This window comes from Vanessa atalanta, chromosome 15, assembly GCF_905147765.1.
Source record: "Vanessa atalanta chromosome 15, ilVanAtal1.2, whole genome shotgun sequence".
In the NCBI taxonomy this organism is placed as follows: domain Eukaryota; kingdom Metazoa; phylum Arthropoda; class Insecta; order Lepidoptera; family Nymphalidae; genus Vanessa; species Vanessa atalanta.
In genome coordinates, this window is record NC_061885.1 from 3,551,375 (window position 1) to 3,573,130 (window position 21,756).

General features: G+C 30.3%; 1 protein-coding gene across 1 annotated transcript in view; it reads left to right on the top strand.

The window, feature by feature from the left end:
- The first annotated feature begins 1,944 nt into the window (after window positions 1-1,944).
- The window catches only part of LOC125069574 (MATH and LRR domain-containing protein PFE0570w-like), a 106,287-nt gene continuing 86,475 nt past the window's right edge, over window positions 1,945-21,756 (top strand). The window contains exon 1 of the mRNA XM_047679103.1: window positions 1,945-2,256. Within this exon, the coding sequence (XP_047535059.1) occupies window positions 2,236-2,256 (21 nt within the window). The 5' untranslated portion in view covers window positions 1,945-2,235. The remainder of the gene's footprint in view (window positions 2,257-21,756) is intronic.

The window sequence follows — 21,756 nt, forward strand, 5'->3', positions numbered from 1 at the left end:
TTCTTATAAATACCTATTGTACCTATATTCACGTGTTCTAACTACTGGACATTCTCGGTTTTGCATCTTTTCAATAATATTCAATAAGTCAGCATGAGGCAGGGTTTATTTATTATTACAGATTGGAAAGAATTAAATAATTTAACGGCTTTAGGGCTGTATTTATAGGCCTCAGTTATAATACAGAACTTGGACAAACGGCCACCGCACGTGTGCGTTTATGCAGGGGAGAAATCTCTTGTTGTCTGCATATTTTTGCAATGCAAATATAATAAAATATTTTCACGAAGAGTAAATTTATAAGTTGGATTATACTAACATAACCAATTTTACATACGGATAATACGGAATTACCTTACTTTTAAAATGTTGTAAAACTACTTGCAGTACGAAATTGTAGGCTATTTCGATCTTGTATACTTTAAAATTTTGTTCAAGAACACTTGATGAGATTACTTTTACGTGTCCACTATTTTCTGATAAAATTTTGTTTTGTGATGAATTATATGACTTACCAATAGCCGTTATATGTTTGTGTACACACAGGTGAATTCTGTGTTCATTCCCGTAATCCGATTGGACGGCAATCACGACTCGAGAGAGTTTAGGCGCTAGACTATAGAGTGCTATCCGGAACTTGAGAATCTAACCCAAGCTTTAATTCTAAAATAATTCAAATATCAATCAATAAATATGTTAAGTCAACATTTCTAATTATGTATGAATAAACGTATTATTATTTTTTTTGTATTTCCTAATGTAACCAGCAAGTTGGAAAGTTGACTTTTAGAATGTAGCCCGGCTTTAGAACGATATACGTATTATATATGTACATATATATTTATATACATAAATGTATTAAATAAATAACGATGCAGTTTATTCCGTATGGACAAAACTTTTAGTATTTTTATTTATAAAATCTTCTTAAGTAACATGTAAAGAATAAGTTTTGTGTAAACACATTCGTGTTTGCTTCGTAAGTTTCTCAGAAATTCTTTTTCTTTCGAAACTCTCCGAACAAACTTTGTAATACAAATAGTATTTACCGAGACTCGTGTTAATAATTCTTATAAATATTATTGTAAGTACCGTAATTACGGTACATGGTTTAATTTTAGTGATCGTCACGTTGTCATTGTTATTTCGAATCATTTATTACATAAATTGATAATAAATAAGCAATTTCGATACATAAGCCGTACTTATGTATCGAAATTGCTTATTTATTATCATGTATGCTTCTTTCCGTTAATGAGATTTGTCAACATACATAGTTTATTCCAATTAATAAGAAATAAAACGTTTTTATTGATGAATCGATTAAATTTAGAATTCAGTACTGTTTAATGACGAAAATTTTATTTTTTATTTTTTCCTACAATTGTTTCAGCTGAATTATTTAAGTAATTAAATATTTAGTGCTATATTCAGTAAAATTGTTACGTAAAATGTATCAGAATTTAATATTCTATGTCCTATTATTAAAATTTATTTTAATCCTTATATTTATATTTGTGATTTAGGTAGAGCAAAGAGTTCTTAACGAAAACGGTTGAAACGCTTCTTAGCAATAAATTGGTTAAAATTAATCCAGAGATGCAAATAATTCATAACAATTTCCATTATTTTGATATATCGCTGTAATATCCAAAAATACATCTTACCACTTATACCGACAGTGTTCTAATTGCAAACGTATTAACTGACATAAATCTCTCATTCAATAATAGAGTTAGCTGAACTTTTGGAACTTTATCGCATTAACATTTGATTGCAGCGAATTGCAGTTTTAATTACACAAAAGGAAATATATTTGTCTCTTTCTAATTTACGTTACAACGCATGGTACGAGTGCGTGAGAGATACATGAGGTAGTATTTACAAGGTTCGCTGTCGCTTGTGCGTTGGATGGACATCGTCGCCTCAGTCAGTGCAGTGTTTTGTAAGGAGGCAGAAGTGTCGTTCGTTTGTTCCGTAAATGACATCGTATTTACAAACTTTATAAAATTGTTTTAATAGTGGCACTTTTGAACTGTAAACCGCGTTAAATGACCGGAAAATCGTGACTTGATTTTTTTTATTTGTTTTAGTTTCACTTGTTTTAATTTGTGTTAAACTAGTTAGTGCAGCCTTGTGTTTGTTGATCGACGTTGGCAGGAGTTATTTTGGCGGTTATGATGTAACCGGCGGGTCCCAGGTTCGATTTCCGTGGGATGGGACAGAACTGAAACGATGCACACCTCTATGATGATGGTGAGTCCTAGTTTATTTTAAGCGTTTCGCCAATACAACTGCACTAAGTTTATATTTACAAAACTGTGAGTCTGTCATAAAATTAGATAATTTTGGATAGAAATAAATTTGATTTTTTATATTTTTTTTTTATTTAAACAGTAATTGAAAAAAATATAAACTAGTGATGTAGTCCATGATGTCGACCGTAATTACTGAAATTGTCTTATCAAAAATGTGTATTCTGATAAATTGAATTACGTGAACCAGCTCATAGTGTAATTATTACAGATTAAAATAATTTTCATTATAAAAACTTTTCTAATACTCTCCTGATTAATCAAGATTTAGACGAATTTGAGTGCAACGATTATATGTAACGTTTCACACTAAAAAAAAATCTGACATCTCACTTTCATGTTGCACGTTTTTAGTTCTGTAATTTATTTTTACGTTGGTGAATAGTTTACTTAATAGGGAAGCAATGTGACATGTGTCATCACCTGTCTTATTGTTGTCGTCCAGCTTGCCCTTCCTGATTTTATATTAAACCCTCTCGGTTGACATTTCTATAAAAAATCGTAAGTTGCGGCATCTCTTACGTTCAATAAAGCTAACGAGTACTTTTTATTACTATTTAAATAAGCAATTGATATACGTAGTGAGTGTGTTATAAAAATAAAAATAATTTAATTAATTTAATAAAATTATTGATTTTTTTGTATGATCGCACTTATATACGGAACTAAATGACAGACTAGAAAATAAAAATTGATTGCATTACATAGCCCATTTATTGGGGACTTAGTTGAAACCATTTTCAGCTAATCCGTTATATTGTATATATGTATTACAACACTCAAGTTATTCCGTATACATATTATAGTGTGAAGTTGCTTTAGTATAACCGACTGCAACGTAAATAAACATTTGAATTTCGAATTGGAATAGTTGCAAGATAAGAGAAGTAATGAGTTATATAATTCTTTACTATTTAACATATCTTCTTTGCGCATGCGTTGCCGACCATGAACTTCTGAGAATACTTTTTTTTTATCTACAAATAATAACTGACTGTACTTGGACTTACTCTTTACATTAAAAATACAATTGTACTTTTAGCTTACACAAGGTTTTACTACGAATATTGTTCTTAGTTTGTGTATATTTTGTGACAACTAATCATTGTATTACGAGAGTTTACAATGTGTTGGTGAGCCCAAATTACTGACTGACTAATTTTAAATGACATTTAGTTTTAATTGTTGTCAAAAATTGTCAAAACAGCGATTGGTTACTAAGCAATTTATTGTTATTATGTTTCGGAATTATAAACAATTGTGAATCATTAGAGTTAATCTGAGCCAATACGAAACTCACCGTAAAACAATGTGATGGCATCTCAAACAGTTAAACATGGGCAAATATAACATTAATAGACATCGTAAGTCGGTTTCATCACGAGTGAAGTACGAATCGAGTAGGCATAAAACTACTGTGTGTTGTACGGTTCGAATAACTATCTATCAGCCTCTAAATCTGTCATTGCAATGTAATCGATCTATATGATTGCAAAGCGAGTGTTCTCAGACCATTTTGACTTTCTTTATATGTAACTGCCTTATATATTCAAAACGTCTTTCTTACTCATATGAATTACTATTATAGAGTACTATAGTATTACAATTGATATGATAACGATCTCAATAGAGTGTGTGACCGTGAATGCGATAATATCGTAATTATTACGTTGTTAACAAGGTCGTTCACAGCTACATATAACGCTTACACGTTTTTACCAATTATTACTAAATAAAATCGATTATATAACTAATTATGTAAGCGTAAATCATTTTTATATTACACATATTAGTATAGATTTTCAGATTTGTATTGATTTTGTAATAATGTTTATCCTACGGTAGCACGTAGGGATGAAAACCTAAACTAAAAATGTTTAAAGAAGTTGTCTTATCAAATTTCGGGTCGTATTTTCGTTGTTAATTTTTGAAATACAAGTCGATGAAATTTTAATTAATTGCTTAAAACGTTTTATGCTCGTCGTTTTGTATAAAAGAGATCCGATGCTAGTGCATGAAATATTTGTTTTGGTAAGTAACTAAAACAGTATTTTAGTTTGTGTTACGGTAAGCATGCTTCGAAGATGATCCTAAACTTCCTGGGTATTGTTTATAAGGTATATACATTGTACGATTATGAGATATACACACATTACCAGATGTACATTAAATATAACCCTGTACTATGACGTTACCAAAGTTCTCATAAAAGCCTACTTGACGAAAGAATATTTAAATTTTTGGGTATTTTTAGGTAGCTACTTGATCCTAAGGATTATGGTATGAAGTATTGTATAATGAGATCTATTAAATTTGACGTACGTTTCAATCGTCTCCTAGTTTAACGTATAATAAGTTTTGTAATGTTATTTTAATAAGTATTTTAGAATTATAACTGGCCTTACTATAAATTGTTAAGGTTGTATAGCGAGTGATTAGTGGAACACTGATTTCTCTGTCTCTTTCTGTCATCATTGATTTGACATTTAAAAGAAGGAGACACATTATTTAACTAAGCAACATTTTCATGTACATGTATAAATCTTATTTGAATCATGTTGAATGATGATGAATTTATATCTTATTAATAAAACTTAGGAACAGTTAAGAAAACGCACCTGCAAGTAACCCGGTGTTGCAGATGTCCATGGGAGCTGTTAGTCATTTTCCATCAGGTGAGTTTCCTGTTCGTTAGTCACCAATACCATGAAAAGTCATTCACGCTGGAACGGCTGAATGAATGAATATGAATGAAATTTGACACAGATATATTAAAGTCAAAATTAAAAATATATTATGTAACTCCCGCTAAGCTCTCCCCCCCACGTTGATGAAGAATACTTGTCTATTTCGTGTACGGTCGTCTCAAGGTCCAAACAACGTGTAATAATTCTTTTGTTCGTGATAACGAGTTATAAGTCTGTATCTCCTTACTTCCACGTTCGTCAGAGTACCAAATTAGTACGTGTTGGTTCACTTCACGTTTAATATTGGAATTGTTCGACTATATTTTAATTAATAACAATTTTTGTACCTTGAGCTATTCAATTATTAAAATATTAATACTGTTGGATTATTTTCAAAAAAAGTCAAGATAATAATTTTATAATTTGGTGTTTTTGTATAATAATTTATAATTTCAAAAAATTAAAATAGTAATTAAAATTTCCGAACGATATACATTATACAAGTCGAGTGACATGAAACCAATACTTACATCGCCAATGTGCCACCAACATTGGAAACTGAGATGTTAAGTCCTCTAAGTGAGCCTGTATACTGCCTCACTCACTCTTCAAACCGGAACACCACAATACTAAGTATTGTTGTTTGGTGATGGAACATCGAACCGAGACGGTCCAGTGGTTAGAACGCGTGCATCTTCGGGTTCAAACCCAGGCAAGCACCGCTGAATTTTCATGTGCTTAATTTGTGTTTATAATTCATTTCGTGCTCGGCGGTGAAGGAAAACACCGTGAGGAAACCTGCATGTGTCTAATTTCAACGAAATTCTGCCACTTGTGTGTGTGTGAAATACGCTCCAAACCTTCTCCTCAATGGGAGAGGAAGGCTTAGCCCAGCAGTGGGAAATTTACAGGCTGCTAATGGTAGAACATCGGATGATTGGTTGGTATTAAAAAAAATCTAAATGAATAGTACAAATATGAATTTATATTTTGTATGCATTTTTCAGTCGTTTGAGACACGGAAGGTATTGAAGCAGCGTCGTATACGATTAATTTGCTTCACACGATACCGTATTTTATTATCATTAATATCATATTTTTCTATGACTATTCGTATCGAAAACAGACAAAAACACAATATACAATATTTAATCGCATAAAAAAATATACATTAATATTATCCAATCACAACCAGTTTTATTTCCTGACACGTGATGCAATAGCGTTTATTGGTGAAAGTGTAGATCGTTGTTCAATACCCTTGTTGATTAAATAAAGGTATTAAGGTGTATTAGCGATTTGCTGATTAGAGCCGTGACTGTCGGCTTAAGTGGCGAGGCGTTAAATGTCACTGACTTGCTTTTTAATGTTATGATTTCTTACCCTACAACGCTGTCAAGGTTGGTATACCAAATCTTAAAAATAATACAAATAAATCATAAAGGTTATAAATGTTCGACTGCTTGGCAGAGACCTCCTGAAAATTGAGCAGGTTTAGAACTGTTTTAATCGGTTCGCTGTTTAGCGCGAGCACATGTAGAAGAATTTCATCCCTCAAAAATCAATAATCGACTTCTTATTTCTACTAGTATTATAAATGCGGATATAAGTCTGTCTGTCAGTCTGTTACGCTTTCACGGCCCAACTACTGAACCAATTTTTTATACCTATGTTGGGTATGACGATCGACCGCTAAAACGCAATCGAAACTGCGGGCGGCAATTAGTTAAATCTAATAATATAATCTTTATTTTTTAGTCAAAAAATTTCCACTAAGTAATAAGCCTAACATAAATCTTAAAGGTATACTTTTCAAAGTTAAAATAAGTTATGAGAACAAGACACATAATTTATAAAGATACAATCAAACCTCTGTCCCCGAGCTAGGTTAAAGTCTGTATTTCAGGCGACAGTAATGATCTTGAAAATAGCGGCCTGTAAATGTCAAAATGTGCTGGGTTTAGTTCACCACTCTGTGCCAATGCCTGTTGCTACACACACATTCAACTGACACATACATATATAGGGTTCCTCGCGAAGTTTTCCTTTTCCTAGCATGAGATGAATCAATTTATCAACAAAAATTGCACTATTCGTTTAAGACTGGTACCAGTCCATTTCGTCTCATTCATTAATATTTCAGAGAATGTGAATAAACTTCTGTGTATTCCAAGAAATATTCTAATTAATATAAATGTTGATAGCGCAATCAGAATTATATGACAGACCGCAATAATATCACATTGTCAAGTATTTATTATAAATTGTGTGGAGCTACGCTTGTCTAGCTGTCTGGTTACTAATAGTGAATATGTCAGTAAGAGCCCGTAAACCTTCCATTGCTGGTTAAGAGGTTGATGTATGTACCCCGTTGATTTTGCTCAATTGGCTTCCAATAGACTTTGCTTGTGCAGATCTTTTCCATCAGAGTTTCGTATTACCGGGATTTGTATTCGCTTTTTTTGCTTTAACTTAAATGTACGGTGCGATCCATTTGTTTCTTTTTTTTATAAAAAAAGAACCATAATACTTTAATACGTAATGAAAAAAGAAAGGTAGAAATATAAATTACTTGGTATTTTTAATAATTTGGTAGCGTGTGTTTTTGTGTTGTGTTCCGGTTTGAGGGGTGAGCAGTGGCGTAGCTATCGTAGGGCCAGGTGGTGCAGTGCACCAGGGCCCCTGAGCTCTGGGGGCCCTCTAACCTAAGCTATGGAAAGAGCTTTGAATAGAGATGAAGTATGGATTTAACTTACTAATGATATGTTCAACTCACTGTATCCTGTGTCCTATTCTTATTTCTATCTATAATTTTGAAGGCCAATATACGTTGAAGAGGGGGCAAGGGCACGATTCGTTTTCTATGCACCGGGGCCCTTACCCACCTAGCTACGCCACTGGGGGTGAGTGAGTCAGTGTAACTATTATTAAGGAAGGAAAGATTACAATTACTTACAGCACCAAAACATAGGGGCAGCGGTGACAACTTACCATCCTAACTTTGCTATAAAATATACAAACTGTATTACTCAATACAATAAGAAGTTTTACGGTAAATAAAATTGCATGCAAAGGCGGCCCCATCTCTTTCAGCGATCCGAAACGTATTACGGTAGTACTCAATTCTTATAATACACATAATTTAAATGTCTTAAAGACGATGTTAAAGGCAATTTAAATGTGTTTAAGTAATCCTAACAATTCGATAAGCATTAACACCATAACTTTCACAAGAAACACCCGGTTTTTAAATATAATATCATTTAAATTACTTTAATACGTAAAGAGAAAGTTGTGTTATGTTTTTGATTTAAAGATTAGTTAGAATAGATTCTTATGACCAGTTTAATTCGTGTATTGTTACTAAATAAATGGTGATATTAACCTATGCTATTATTACAGTTGGTTTCGTTTTTTATTGACTTGTATTAATATGTACAAATAAATAAGCAAATTAGTTTAATATATAACATTATAAATAATACCAAAACATACGAAGAAGTATTTAAAACGTGGTGGTTTAGTAAGTATAGGTGTAAATAATAAAAAAAACTAAAACAAGCTAACTAAAATATCGAATGTTAATTTCAGCAATATATACAGTATACAAATAAAAAAAACATGCATACATTTAAAAAAATAAACTCTATTAGATAGACAAAGATCTCCCATATTCGTCCGAAAAAAAGCCAAGTGCCAATTATACAGTCTACAAGAAATATGTATTAATTAGGTTCATCAATTGTCTCTTTATTTCACGAAGCTTTCATTCAATACCATTCATTCTTTTGTAAGATCATAACATTGAAGTTTATAAGCGTGGTTGTTAGCATTCCAATTTGTATGCAACGCATGAATGAACGGACAACAGAATGTTCATACATAAGGGACTTATATTCCTATGGTTTTAAATTACCTAATTTATTCTATATTAATTATATATATTTACTAATAAACGAGTTATAAGTGATTACATAATTCTCTGCGATCGAAACGAACAGATTTTTGTTATTATTTATAACTTTTATTCTAAGTTCTTGGAAATAAGATTAAGTAATCTCCTGCGTGAAACACTTAAAAATATCTCGAAGGAAGGTTATAGGAATAGATACATCAATAAGAAAAACAAAAAAGAAATTTCTAGAATATTTTAAGGATATTGAAGAAACGATCATCGTCTTGTTAACTTTTCATTTATGTATGTGGTTTTATATTCACAGTGAAGCGCTTGAAAAACCTAGCAGAAAGTTAGATAGTTAATGTGGCATGTGGTGTAGAGCGATTTGCACGTTCCAGAATATTCAGCTATTTGCATCAACACGTTACCGTCAACTACGATCACAATAATATATTTCATACAAATTTTAGATTTATTAAACTTTATATATGTATACACTAAAAAAATAGCTGTTGTTACAAATATAAATGATGATAAATTTTATTTAATAAATCGTGTAATAGACTAGCAACATTCATACATAAATTTGTATGTTGTATAATCACAAATGTATTACTACTTAGTAAAGGTTGAAAACATTATATTTTAAGTCTTAAACGTAAAAAATATTTTTTTTTTGTAAATTCAAGGGATTTTACAATTTATTTCAATAAGTATTGCCACGTGAGAAATGGTTAAACTTACAATCAAAATGTAAGTTTGTTATATTTATTAATAATATAAATACATTTCAAGTAATTTTAATATTAAGTCTCAATGCATCAGAATGTTTTATAATAAAAATTATGTATGTATATATAAATTACACGATTTCCATTGCATTCGATCGGAAAGTTCTAATATTTTTTGATTATATTGGTGGTAATTGGTGATCATAATAATACAAGTGACCGTCGAACAAATGAGCCACCTGGTTGAAGGTCAGTGGTTGAGCCCTTGCCCATATACACTTTATAATATATATAAACCACATCTTACAAGGTCACTTATCCTCTAAGCAAGATATGATCTCACTCTTTTTAGTGGTGCCCACTGTAGAGACAACATTACATACATACATTAGCAGCCCGTAAATGTCCCACTGCTGAGATAAAGGCCTCCTCTCCCTTTGAGGAGAAGGTTTGGAGCATATTCCACCACGCTGCTCCAATGCGGGTTGGCGGAATACACATGTGGCTGAATTTCGTTGAAATTAGACACATGCAGGTTTCCTCACGATGTTTTCCTTCACCGCCGAGCACGAGATGAATTATAAACACAAATTAAGCACATGAAATTTCAGTGGTGCCTGCCTGGGTTTGAACCCGAAATCATCGGTTAAGATGCACGCGTTCTAACCACTGGGCCATCTCTGTAGAGACAAATCACTTCCAAATTCAACGTGAAATACTGACTGAATTTCAAATGAAGTGAAAGTCAAATGAAACATAAGTAAATTAATTTATACAAAGATCTTACTTTTTAAAAAGAAAATAGTATTAATTATGAACTGTTAAAACGACTCCCAAAGGCATTAAGAATTTATATGAGTATTTTCGCATTCAGCAAAGTTGAATGAAATTTACAAACAGACTTCTTACTTTGCTAAGTTTTAAGTATTAATAATTCGCTAAGTCTCAAAAGAATATCAAGTTCAGAAACCTTTTACACAGGAAAGTGAAATGCACGTACTGTCCTATCTATGTATCTTGCAGTAAGATATCAATACTTAATGCAAAGGTATCTAACTTCAAAAAAGGTCACTGAAAAATAAAACGTATACAAAAAGAAATAAGGTCAAATATCGTATCAAATAATTTAATTTGTATTAGACTCTATCAATGTATCCGTAATAGAGTTTTCGGATAAGCGAAGATAACCGCCAGGCGACGTCAAGGACACACCGACTTGTAGACTTTTTGATAAATATTGTAAATATTGATATATTTATACCGTAATATATATTTAATATTTGTTGATCCTTTTTTGAATTCAGTCAGTAATATATTTGGGACGAGTCGATGTTTATTTACAGTGATAATGTTAAGGATTAAAGATTGTTTGATGAGTGAGATAGGTTGATGGAATTATAAGGGAAAATTGTTGCTAGATCGATAGATAGAAACTCTTCTAGTGTACACTGCATGCATGAACACACACACATATACATTCACAAGTAAAATTTTATACGCGCTAGTACAATAAGCAATTGAAACATATATTAATCGTTTTAATATATGTTTCAATCGTTGTTTTGAGAATGGATGTAGATGGATATAGAGGTAGGGGACGACCCAAGAAACGATGGATGGATTGTGTAAAAGACGATATAGTTAGAAAGAATGTTACTTGTGAGATGACGTCTGACAGAGAAGTATGGAAGAAGAAGACATGCTGCGCCGACACCAAGTAAAATTGGGATAAGGGCAGGAGGATGATGAAGATGATATGTTTCAATCATTAGAGTGAAATATTTAAAGATATGAGACTATATATATATATACTATATGTAGATAATATACATATTATAAATGTAATTTATTCGTTTTAATTATATGGTCTTTTACAAGTGTTTAAAATATATTAATTGTCTAGATTTGTAAAAATTTCGTGAAATCGCATTTCAGGGAATAATTACCTGAACTTATATAAAGGATTTTAAGTACTTTTGTTTGTATTTTGAAGAAATTATTAATTTTAAACCTTCATAATTCATTTTTATAATTACCATACTGTTCTTTAGCTATTATGAACATACATTGGTGAAAAACCGTAACTACTGAGTTTCTTGACTGTTTTCCTGTCTTAAAATTACTATCTAAGCCGTTACTAACTTGACATCTAATGTAATCTTGTAAAACAACGATACAAAAGTGCTTGTAAAAATTAATTATTTATATATAATTGCAAATTGCAAATGTAAGTAGAAAAAGATGTCAAGACAAACCTTCACTCACAAGATGGTAGCATAAATTGAAGATTAAATGTAGGTATATGACAAATTGCTTAGCTTAAACACACTGACTCAGAATAGCGCGCGGTAGGCGGATGCGTTCTAAAATTAACGCATCGCGTGGAAAAACGCGTAAACAACGCCCTTCAAGCGTTAATTACAAAGGTACTCGAGATAAAATGAACTTATTTAGCTCTATTATTCATTGACGTAAGTTGAGTGCGTTGATTGTTTACACTGCGTTTCGTTAGGAATGAATAGATATATCTTCTCTCTTCCTTTCATTATTGGTCGTAAACTTAGTTTTTTTTTGTTTTGTTTACTCGTCACTTAGAAAGCTTTTTATTCATTTCTTTTTAAATTAGATATGCAGATAATTAGGAATTTGGCACTTAAATAATAAATATTGTTGATCAAAAATTATAATAAATACTGTATGATATGTGTTCTGTTTATTTTTAATATAAAAATAATAGTAAAGCGTTAACATGTGTTACCGCATCTAATTCTCTTGTACCTGTAGTTACACTGGCTTATTCGCTCTTCAGAAACAACAATAGTAGATGTTGTACATAAGTAATATTCACGTTTGGAGGTAGAATATATGATAGGTTGGATGGATGCTTAACCAGACAGGCCAGATTCTATCATTCTTTACTAAAATCTTTTGTCCTAGCCTCTTCCAGGCTTATAATAAAAGATTCCCATTAAATCCTGCCTTTAAAAGTATAAAAGGTGCAATCTAAATCGATATATGATTTCAAAACGATGAAGTAAATATTAAATACTGCAATAAGTAAATTATTAATTCCTATCGACACGCGAGCTTTAAAGATTTATTGGCGGTTTAAAGATTTTAAATCAACGCCGTTCGGTTGGCAAACCTCCAGATATGTGTAAGATCTTTCATTAGCAACGTGCCTATACTTTATCTGTTTATTACGATCGAGGAATTATTGAACACGACTATTTAAAAAAAAGTTATCATCCATTTACCTTATAAACCTATTTGCTAATAATAATTGTTGACATATCGATTACGTTGATTCGTGTTGGAATCAATACATTTCCGAACATTTATAGTGAATAAATGTCTCCTGCGGCTTCGCTCGCGTTTAACGGCTTGGTCGTCAGATGCCGAGCATAAAAAAGTAGAATATGTTCTATCATCAAAATCAGCACATTGGTTTCACCGTAAAAGAGCATTAAATAGTTAGTACAAAGTTACTTTCACATTTATAATATTAGTCTTAATATGTATTATTTAGAATGACATAAAATGCTGCATGGTCATAAATCTACTTGAATGAAATATACATAATTTATTCATTGAATTTACTTTAATAAAGTTTATTTTGATTATGTTAAACTCGTTGATTCGATAGATAACAGAAGCAAATTTACTTATTACTGTAATTGTAATGGCACTCATATTAGCAGCTGTGTAAGATGTGAAAGTTTAAATAAATTAAGTCGTCACGATTTTCTTACAGTTCTTAATGCATAAATAACCCTATTTACTGTTCATAAATATTCTGCCGGCCATTTATTAAGAATTATATTTGGTATATTTGTAAGGACATATGTAGATATAACAATAATTTCACCGCCTTTAATTTCACTTTCCTCAAATAGTTTATATATAACAACACTGAAACACAGAATACAGACGAGGAAGATATACAAAAGCAGAGATTTTGCATTTTGGTTGATCCCATTCGTAAATTTTAATTACTGTGACCTCATTTAACTGTAATATGTCATTTTGGCATAAATAGAGTCTAAATACATACGGTTATACATATTGATGTGTTTATGGTGATTGGTACAATGCGCCTTCTTCACTCGATCGACGGCAAGATAAAACAATATTTAAGTAACCACATATAAACAACGATGAATAATATGAAATGACTAGACTTAAATATGCCAATAGTTAAATGCTGTTTCGAATTTTTTTTAACGTGTTCGAAATTTGTTTAATGTCTATGGGCATTCTACTTTTCTGCCTTCCTGCTATAAATAAAAAAAAAAGATATGTGAAATAGTTATTAGCAATTGAAAGCCCTGCTGACTCATCACACCTACTTATTTACGCTCGGATAAACGACTGGAATCATTTCACTTCGACGGAATCGCGTTCGATTTCACCGTCTCGCGACGCACGCGCATTCGAGTGCTACTAAAAATTGATTTCATACATTTTTTCTTATTTAACATGTTTAATTCGCGTTATCAACAGACAGTATGTAGTTTATTTTATTTGAAATAAAAAAAAAACCAGTTGAAGCTTTATTTAAATAGGTTTTTAAAGCATTTTTGTAATTAAGTACTTATTTTATAATTGTGTATGTTATTATTATTTTTATTTATTTACTATGAGGTATCTATTAACAGCTAAATATTAATAAGAAAATGTTCAAATGTCGATGGAATAATATTTTATTAAAATATATAAATTATTTCTAATTGTGTTCAAATACATTTTTAGTGTAGTAGTTTACATTTTACCTTGGGCAAATATTTATTTTAAGCAAAATATATTCAATTTCATTTTTTAAAAGGAGAGAGTCTGCCAAAAATTACATATCGTAAATGTTAACAATGTAAGTAAAAAAAATAAGAGACAACCATAAATAAAAAAGTCCAAAATTTCACCTTTATTGTCATCAATCAATGTCAAGTATATTAAAAAGGAGTGCAGTCACATTTTCTCTTATTAAAAATTACATTATTTATTCGAAAGTGAAATATTTCACGTGAATGATTATATTGTATTATCTATGAATTCTTTGGCGTTTACTCTTTTATAATTAAAGCGGGATGAGAAATATTCTTTAAAAAAAAATAAAATATGGGCCAGGATTATAGTCTTTATAATAAATTCTATTAACGTACGAGAAAGAAATATACAGGTATGTTTGCAAATTTACATGCAAATTATTTTGTAAACCTGGTTAGTAAAGGAGACGACTATAAGCCCCGAACAGACATAGAGAAAATTAAAAAGTTGGGTATTGTCTATGGATTATTATTATGTCACATTCATGTATACATAATTTTGTGTGCTGTGTACTATTTGTTTATTTTTTTGAAAGAGTAATTTTATAAACATGTAATAACATTATGTAAAGCGATAATATTATTTGGTAATTATTGCTCGGGTGATTATTAAGAAATGAAGTTAATTACTAAACCTACAATAATTAGTTTTATATTAATAAATAAAACTGTTACAAAACTTTAACGTATCAAGTTGGAAATGTATGTTGAATTGTGTGATCGGTTTTAAAGATAATGGGTAAAATTAATCATTAATAGCTTTTAAAGTGAATTTACATAATAAGAGTTTTAATTAAGAGGGACACATATTACTGTGCAATAATAAATAAAACATTATATAATTAAATATAAATGATTTTCATGTATTGTTTTAAAAAGATTAACGGTATTAAACATTTAATTTATACACTTTTTTCTTTTTTATACATAATGCATAGTTATTACCTTGGTAATGTAATATGTAATCAGTTTTTTCACAACTACGCGTGATGTAAAAATAATTGTTACTGTTCTGTTTTGTTCTGGGCAGAAGTATAAGAATTTTTTATAGATGCTATGGTGTGATATATGATAATATAGATAATTATATGGATAAAATTATAACATAAAAACTCAGAGGTTATTTCACCGGTACCAAACAGGACGAAGAAATTAAGAAAATTTGAATAAAATGTGCTAAACATTAAAAGTCCAGACCACATTTCGGCTTCGGCAACCAATGTCATAGACTAAAGATTTGTCTAGTAAATATAATAATTCCCAAGTGTATGCCCAAATACAGATGCATTTCTACGATGTCATCATCATACGAGCGCACAATCCCACAAATCTGCAGGTGCAGGAGCATATTTACGTGCTTGCGAAACGAGAGTATTTTTTTACCATTTATTGAGAATATCTCGATAATTTATTTTCATTAGCCCAACCCTGGATTAATAATCTTTACATGTATATAATATAGCCATTAATTAAGACAGTGTTCATTATTATTAATAAAAATGAACTTCCTAACTTCATATTTAAAGTCACGTGAACGAATCCATTGGTCCCATTTCTAAATCATTCATCGTGTTGAAATATCATCCGAATATAACAACCAGTTAAGTCTGTAACAGGGATGTATGATTAGAATCGTTTGTTCTACTTCATTTGTTATGATTAAAGTGATTTGGACTGAATGCAGTCTTATTTAAGGTATGCGATTCGTTCGACAAGGACGAAAAATGGCCTTATTTACACCAAATTACGTTAAATTTATATTTCTAGGGCATATCTAGAGTTTTTTATCGTCGAGTATACTTGTAATGTCAAGGTTAGAAGTAAAGTTGTTATGTTTTAGTAATGTAAATATTGAATAAGCCATTACGGTTGATTTTGAAAATCGATAACAACATTTCCCTACATACATTTTTTACTAAGTGTTAAAATATTTTTTTTATCTTTATCGCTCTGGAAGATTTGGTTTCACTTCAAACACGTTCAATAGCAAAATATTATTTGCTACAATTTTATTTATTCGTTTTGATAGTAATTGTTATCTCAGATTACATTCACGTGACCGTTATATCTATCTATGTAAACATATACTTTGATATTGTGTCATATAGTATCGCTTGCGATAGCCAGAATATGACACACTATGTGGGTACATACATTTTACACATTATATAAATACAGATAGGCTTATATAATAAAAATAATATTGTTAATGCAAAAGTAGCTATGTTTAAGAACTAAGTCTAAACTCAGAAATAAAACGACGTTATAAGAATAATAAATAAAATGTTTTACTCGATATGCAGTTAAAAATATACATTCGAGAATCAATTTTCCCGCCATGATGAGTATCTGTCAATGTTCATGATACCAGATTAAAAATATAATATTATAATGTGTAATAGACAAAGTGACAGATACTCGTCTGTAATATACAGATAATAATAATCCGTATAATATTTAATATAAAGTAAATTTCTACATACATATATCGGTCTAATTAGCACTCCAATTTCAAGATTAGACCATTGCAACCAACGTACATAGATCCTAATTAAATATGGTAGCAGGGATTGGTGGAAGCCTGTCTGTGTAGGTACCCTCTTAAAACAGTTGTTGTTTTGTCGTAAAAAATATTTAGGTGAGTAAGTGGAATTGCTGTACAAGGGACATAACATTTTAGTTCTCTGTGTTGGTTTCGCGTTGACAGTGTAGTAATAACTTAACATCAGGTGTATTATTGGCCAGTTTGCTTATTTATTTTAAATAAAAAAAAATTAAATACCTGATTGAATTAAGAATTTAAATTATAGAATTAATGGGGAAAATTTCGATGCAAATAGAAGCGCGAGTACAGTGAGTATGATTAGTAATAAAATTAAAACTGTCATCTAGAGCAGCTTATAGGGCCATTTCGCAATACTTTTTCCTAAGAGCTCACTTCGAATCTCACTCGTGAAATGTTGGAAACTTACGGTTTACGGGTTACAGTGGTTTATTCCTATAGAATAGATCTACTGTTGCCAAAAATTAAATTAGGCTCTTTTTCTATTCTTTCTACACGAAACACGATAACATGATAAATATCGTGATTAATTAGATTGATATTGGATACGACACATTCGCTACTAAGTTCGTAGTTTCTTACTTTTAAATTCTTACTATATATGGACAAAAATGTATGCGTAAATATGTGTCAATGCACACGAGTTACTATCTATATAAAGTATTATATGGCTGAATCTACTTACGGAATGAAGCCAGTGGCCTGTTGCGTAACCTAGTTGACTTGTAAGGTGCATTAACATAGTACGTGCGCTTAACGGTGGTGCGATTAGTAAAAAAATACGTTAACGAACCGTTTTTTCGTAATTATAGCAAACATGGGACTTTTAATAATTATACGGGGCGATAACTATGATTTAATACTATATAACGTGTAAAAGTAAGGTTTTAATAGAAATTTAAGTATCAAAATGTTTTATGTAATTTAAACTATTTGGAAGCAAATGTGTATTAATTACTAAGCCAGTATGTAATCTTATATTTACGTGTAAAACTAACTAAAAAAATGCATAAGGCAGACTACTATTGAAAACCAATTTGTTATGGAGCACGTCAATCAAACATATTTATACCTCATCTATTGCCAAAACTATCAACTATCGTATCTGTAAATTCATATTGAATATTAATAATATAATATATAATTATATATAGATCGAATGACTCATCTTATATATTCTCTCTATTGCTAGTATACTGTTTTAAACGACAATTAATTATATACTGTTTCTAAAATACAGTATATATTTATTAAAATTAAATCTCCATTACGATATATTCTCAAATGTAGAACAGATTAAAAATACAGCCCGTCATCGCTATGATTGTCAGTTTTGTCCATTGTCCGTAGATATTTTTTTCAAGATTGTTTTCAACGAAGCGAAAAATAACGTCAGCTTCAAGGTTTTGGCAAAGAAAACTAGTCAACTCGTCGATGTAAATAAACAGAAAGTCTATTTCTATTGTAGAAGAAGGTTATCTAAGAGTTATCGTTTAAAACTTAGCTATTTTAAAATGGGTCATACTGTATATTATTATTTATTGCATTATTTTTAAGTTTTTTTTTTTTACAAATGTTTACAATTGTATTTCTTATCTGGTATAAATAGTTTTTTTTTAATAAGAAAGATGAGCAAAATGTGCCACACTATAAGTGGTCTCAACTGTCTATGTATATGATATTGGCACAGAATTTACTAAGTAAATATATCTATTTGAAAGGTACCACCAACAGAAGTAACTAAGATGTTATATGCCTTATAATTGTAATTACTGTCTTGCTGTCTTCCTAGTATACTGGCTAGCTTATAACGCTGTATATTCCGACCTCATAGGTTCAGGCTGGATATTGGAAACTCGAGATTGTCTCGACATTTTCAACATTGGACATTCCGGGTTCTGGGACTTTGAGATGTTTCTAATTACACAGTTTAAATGTTGAATATTAGCAAAACTCAACATTTTTAACTGAATTAATAATTTTTATTAAATTTAATTTTTTATTTTAAATAGTGCACCTACATTCGTTGAATAGGTTATTAAGTTGAGTACATAAAGTGCGCTTTATAATTAACTGATAAAGATACGTGTACATTGTAAACATAGACGCATCCTGAATTCTTGATAAGTTCAAGTAACGTTGTAGTTAAGTTTTATCTACATATTCATAGATGAATATTTTAGGTTTAAAAATAAAAAACATTTCATGGGTACTGCGATTGATACGAATCATTGTACATAATGTAGTTGATATAAATTTACTTAAAATATTATAAAAACATAACTATGAAGATTGTATTGGGTTTGTTTTAGTTTAAAACAATTTGTAAACACTTGAAATATTGGTGGTTTTATCGAGTTAACGAGAATTATATATTTATTTATTGTAAGACACTTTTATTGCCATCATTCAGATGTAAAAGCTAAACAGCAGATTGATTCTGTATTTTCTGTTAGTAGTGGATAAGCGGTTAGTCCAAGTCGTGTTCAGAAATGCGGTCGTTTCCTGCTTTAACGCCTATGACGCGTAACGAGGACGTATAGAAGTACTAATTCTTCTCAAGGAATAAATTATAATCAAAAAATAGATCGTAAACATTACATAGGAGTGAGATTAAGACTACCACTCTGGGTTCTTAGACACATGCAAAATATGTCAGAATATCTGTCATGATAAACCATTAAAATCGTTCATCGCTAAGCTGTTTACTAAAAAGCACGTGACGTAAATAGTACGCTGTACTTTAGTAGCACTTTGGTATCATTTGGTTTCCCTGGTTAAGGGCTTTCAACTGTGTAGAAGTATGTTTTTATTTACAGGAAATAATTTGTATCTACTATACTAATGTCTATGAATAGAGGTGACCTCTTATAATGGTGGTTCATATGAGTACAGGGCCCTGCTGTCAAATCACGAGCTAGGAAAAGACCAAGTTAAGGATAAGTATACAAATTTTAAAATGATAAGGGTAAACTAATCAAACATTGCGATCATTACGTATGACTTGCTACATTATACATACATATGTATTCGTACGCGTAGTTTTTGAGGACTTTTAAAAACCGTTAGACACGATAATTTTTAGTGTTATTGATTAGCATTTGTCTTGTTTATTTATCCTATTTCCCTTTTTTAATTGTGATTTGTCCTTCGAATTCTATCATTATAAGTTTCGTTAAGTAGGATGTAATAATTATTGATTTGATGTTAATGAAATACAATTTGTAATCGGAAACGTAATCAATTAGTTTTAGCTTAATTGGCAATTATCTCGAAGTCAACTATTGTCTGTTCAATTAATAAACATTGTTAAACTATGAAAACTCAAATATATATATAATGTCATAAGTACCGGATCATTAACTTAGGGATGTTACATCTTTTCTCAAGTCGAAGTCCCAAAGATGATAAGGGCGCCCTACTTCCAAGTAATCTACATTTATTACTCAATATCTTTTGATATTTAAGTAAGGATAATGTTATGGTTGCCCCAGACGACATTTAGGTAAATGTAGAAGTTTTATTGTAAACATATATTATATAAATATATAGATTTAGTAATTTAAAATTAACTTATTAGATATACAAATAGGAACTTATAGTATTTATTTAGCTAGAGAGTGTTGCACTATAAAATAACTAAATCAAACGAGCCAACTTTCTAATATTGGTGTGCCTGACAGCTCGAAACGTCATATCAGTCAGATTTGACAGTCTATCTGGATATATAAATAAATTCAGAGAATAGGATATAGATAGATATCGGATTGCTAGTTTTTACATTACAATAGTAGTTTTAAGGTTTGTTTCACGTTGAATTTTTATGATTACTTTTAATGATTTTAACTCGTTGTTTTTGCGCGCAAACTATTGATGTCTACAGAAATAGAGCGTTGCTCAATTGCTCGTGACGGAAAAAGTTAACGAAAGTTTGCTGATTATTCGATTATAGCGTTAGATTTTAATCTGATTAATTAGGTCCGTAGTCTATTCATCGTCTCATTTTCACGGTATTGTTTTCACTTTTGCTATGAAAGTAAAACAAATTTGTTTTTTTTTTAAACTACCGTTATAACCTGTAAAACTTTTCGGTGTAAATTATATATTTTTTTTTACTTGTTTTAATGATTGAGCTAAGTACTAGTTATTTAGTTTACCCCAAAGAAAATTTAGAATTTATTTATTTATTTATTTATTTATTTTAAGGAAGACAAACAGTTATAAAATACACACAAAGAAATATCACATTACAGAAAAAAAAAACCAATCAAGTCTTCACAATAAACTATATCAAAATCATTACATAGCAGATTGATATAAATATTAACAAAAATTGTATAAAAAAATTAAAATTAAATATTATTACTACAATTAATAAAAAATAACAATTGAGTTTGATTAATTAAAATTTCATAAATGTTGATTACACATTCATTTTGTATTTTAATTAACTTAGATGTGTATGGTAATTATGTAAGTATTCATTTGTCTTAAATTCATAGTAATAGTGTAGTAGAGGGTAGGTATTTTTGTTTGTTTGTTACGTTTCAGCAACTGAACCACAGACACGTCCCTTTATACTGAAATTTGATATAGACACAGCTTGAGTTCTGAGGAACAATAAATTAAATATGTAAATCAAGGCTAGGGATAAACTATATCTAATTAAACGAAGTCACTGTAAAAGTAAGTCTCATACGTACGTGGCCTTTTTCTGTGAATATTTCACAGTGGTATAG